The sequence below is a fragment of the Anguilla rostrata genome, chromosome 2 (assembly GCF_018555375.3).
Source record: "Anguilla rostrata isolate EN2019 chromosome 2, ASM1855537v3, whole genome shotgun sequence".
Lineage (NCBI taxonomy): Eukaryota > Metazoa > Chordata > Actinopteri > Anguilliformes > Anguillidae > Anguilla > Anguilla rostrata.
In genome coordinates, this window is record NC_057934.1 from 61,048,355 (window position 1) to 61,051,713 (window position 3,359).

Here is a 3,359-nt window from a genome sequence, read left to right on the forward strand (position 1 = left end):
CATGGGAAATGTTTAGGCTACATAACCTCGTTGTGTAACGGATATGATAATTTGTCATTTCTAAATGGTTATACCGAAGAACAGACAATTTTTATTAATCTTGGGTTTTCAAAACCACGCATTTACATTTAAGTTTTTTTTTTTTTTTTTGCTAACGTTCTCATCCAGAGCGATTTACGATCAGTGCCCAAAGAAAAGGCCTATAATCGTATATAACCTACACGCAGCAATTAATGAGAGTGCAATGGCTGGGCCATATAGGTAATCCCTTGTCACTATAATTAACACGTTGAATGGCAGGTAGAGTGGTTTCATTTTTTTTTTTTTTTTTTTAATTGGGAAGGGGGTATGCATATAGGGTAGGATAGATAGGAGAAGATGTGGAAGAGGGGAATTCTACTCAGGGTGAAGGGTGAAGTCAGTTGCCATTGACGCTAGCTCTACCTAATCTATTCTTAAATGGTTTAATTAATCAATTGAATTGATGCTATTCTCACTTAATCCGAAAACCATTGATAAATGTGTCATTTCTTTAGGCTAATCCACGATTTTTTAAAAGGTTTATTTCCTAAATGGAAACTCTCGATAATAAAAATGTCATGTTGAATGATCTGAAAAAAATACCGATTGCCAGTGATAACTTTTGTATCAGAGAAAGTCATTGTTGATGTCCTCCATCATGGTGTAAGTAAATTACGGCTATGCACGCGCTTTGCAATACGCCGTTAACTGGACATCATCAAAAGTGCAGGATTCTGAACTCGGTGAATGTCAGAATAGAACAGTCAATTGCTCTCTATGCCCTAGTGTTGGCAAACGGCATTGCAGCACGCGAAAGGGGGGGAATAAAGGAAGTTCTTCGGAAACTTTAAGCACAGGAGTTGGGAACTTTTTTTCTCCCCTAGAAGTTGAGCTAGTTCCGTTCGACATCAGAAAACGGGGGAACTGTTGCGAATCGGGGGGAAAGAACTTATATTTGCTTTTTTATGCAAACCGTAATAGACGCGGCTTTTCCCCCTAGTCCGAGAAAAATTATAACATCAAGGGCGATGCGATGTGAGTGAGCTATGCCTTATAGAAATGGACAGACTGTATCCAAGCGAAAACATGGCGTCTATTTCTCAGAGTTTGGACTTTTCTCCAGTCTGCTGTTACTCTGCTTCCTCGAAGCATCGGGCGTCTTGGGGAGCGACAGAGGCTGCAGTCCGTGTCCCACCAACTGTACTTGTTCGCTTGTGGGACCCCAGGATTCTTGTGTTGTTAATTGTTCGAACATTGGACTGGACTGGGGACCCGCGGCGGTGGATCTCCCGTCTGACACAAACATTTTGTAAGTATTCATGATGCATTGGAGAACGGGAAAAAGTGGCACGCATCTGTTCGTTTTTTACTTCCATTGCTATCCTGGTCATGCAGGCAGCCGTTAACACCGTGAAAGTATGGAAATCTGTAGAGGCTTTGAATTCTGGATAGGACTGTTTGTGTACGTTGCTAGACTTAATAGAGTCTCCACCGTTACTCTTCAACAAAATGGCAAAGATGATCTAAGCAGGGAGGCGTGCGCCGTTACTTCGCAAGTTCAGACCTAGAATAACGAGTGTCATTGTGTCTAAAAGAAAGACGCCAGTTTTTTCAAATTATTTTTTTTTTGTTGTCTTACATGCAATGAGTGAATTAAATGTTCACATGAAACATACAAATAGCTAATACTACTACTACTACTACTACTAATAATAATAATAATAACAACAATAATAATAAATAATAATAATTATTATTAGTAGTAGTAGTAGTATTTGAAAATAAGTATTTTTGAAATTTTTTGAGATTTTTTTATTTATTTTAAAGCTACATCACTGGTGATAATTTAAAAACTAAGACTGTTTATTTCCTATTAATTTGTCTATGTTTGACATGCATTTACATACACGAACTACCTCAGAACAAGCGGAAAATATTAGCTCCAGGTACGCAACGTGTAATTAAACAGTTTCAGTAGCCTGCTGAGTACACATGAAATTAAAACAATCCACGAGTGAATGGGCACGCAGTATCAAAACAGTTGTTCAGACTATAGCGCTTGCCCATTATACCACTAAAGATAAATTAACCAATCAATTAACCACCTCTGTGCGTATCGTAAAGGTTTAGTCTTTAACAATTCATATCCGCCAATGCCTTGCAGTTGACTTGCTGCAGCAGCATCATGTGAAGATTATGTATTTTTTTCAGTCTGACCAAAGCGCTCTTTCTTTACCCTCCCTCAATAGGGTTGTATAAGAAAAAAAAGAACATTCTGTCCTGCGCAGTCCGACTAGCGTTATTCTGCTCAGATGTTATTGATTTGACACTCTGAAATGGCCTGCCATTAAAAACATGTCTATCACTGAAGAAGTTTAAGAGGTTTAAAGAAACATGTGACTTATGGATATTTGCATATTATGGCGTGTTATTAGCTTGTTATAGCTTTTTAGTAGACCGAAACAGAATACTCATTGGAATAATATTCAAAACACCACGGCTTCTGCTACTACCACAACAGCAATAACTTCTATAGATTTTTTTATTTGTTTGTATTATTTCGAACATTTTAAGCCTCTTAATGTTATTTTATGCATGCCAAAATGTTATGGGAACTATACTTTAATAATATTTTGCATCTTACATATAAAAATCTTGCTTCTGGTCAATGACGGCTCGTTTTCGTTTAAATTGGCCTTTGAGAGCGAGCGCGCAGGCCTCTTTGTAATGGAACGTAATTATGGCTATTCGTTTCTATAGCACGAGCTGGTTAATGAAAGGCTTTTCAGCTAGATCAGGCTCGCTCGTGCTTCTGAAAATACACATGCTTAAAAAACATAATGTTTCATATATTCAGCGTGCACGATCCAACTCTCACCATACACCATACAGAAACCCAAGGCAACATATATAATTTACAAAAAAGAGCAAATGCTTAAATTTGAATGGCTATTTTAAGTAAACTCTTGGCAGCCAGTATATTTGACGTCACTTTTCTGAAAATATTCTAGTTACCCCGACTGTAAGTATGCGTGGAGGATAACAAAGACAAGGAGTGCATTAAATGTAATCCAGAGTTTGTGGTCATTTTTTTTTAAAGGATATATATAGAAAATTCCTCACATTTTATCCTGTCCTGTACCTTTTGTGTAATGGAAAAGGTAGATAAAGCACTTGGCTTACAGCCATTAGCTGTGTTAAAGAGTAGACTTTTAAATGATAAACCAGCATCGCAGAACGGAAAGGTTAGCTGGGGAGATAAATGATTGAATGAGTTTATCTCGTGTTTTTTCTTTACTCTGACAGCTGTGGCAACCTTGATTGGTGCACTCGAGTTT

The 3,359-nt window shown here is 37.7% G+C and overlaps 1 protein-coding gene across 1 annotated transcript in view; it reads left to right on the forward strand.

The window, feature by feature from the left end:
- The first annotated feature begins 825 nt into the window (after window positions 1-825).
- Window positions 826-3,359, forward strand: part of pkd1a (polycystic kidney disease 1a) — a 105,681-nt gene continuing 103,147 nt past the window's right edge. Inside the window, exon 1 of the mRNA XM_064323416.1 lies at window positions 826-1,330. Within this exon, the coding sequence (XP_064179486.1) occupies window positions 1,068-1,330 (263 nt within the window). The 5' untranslated portion in view covers window positions 826-1,067. The remainder of the gene's footprint in view (window positions 1,331-3,359) is intronic.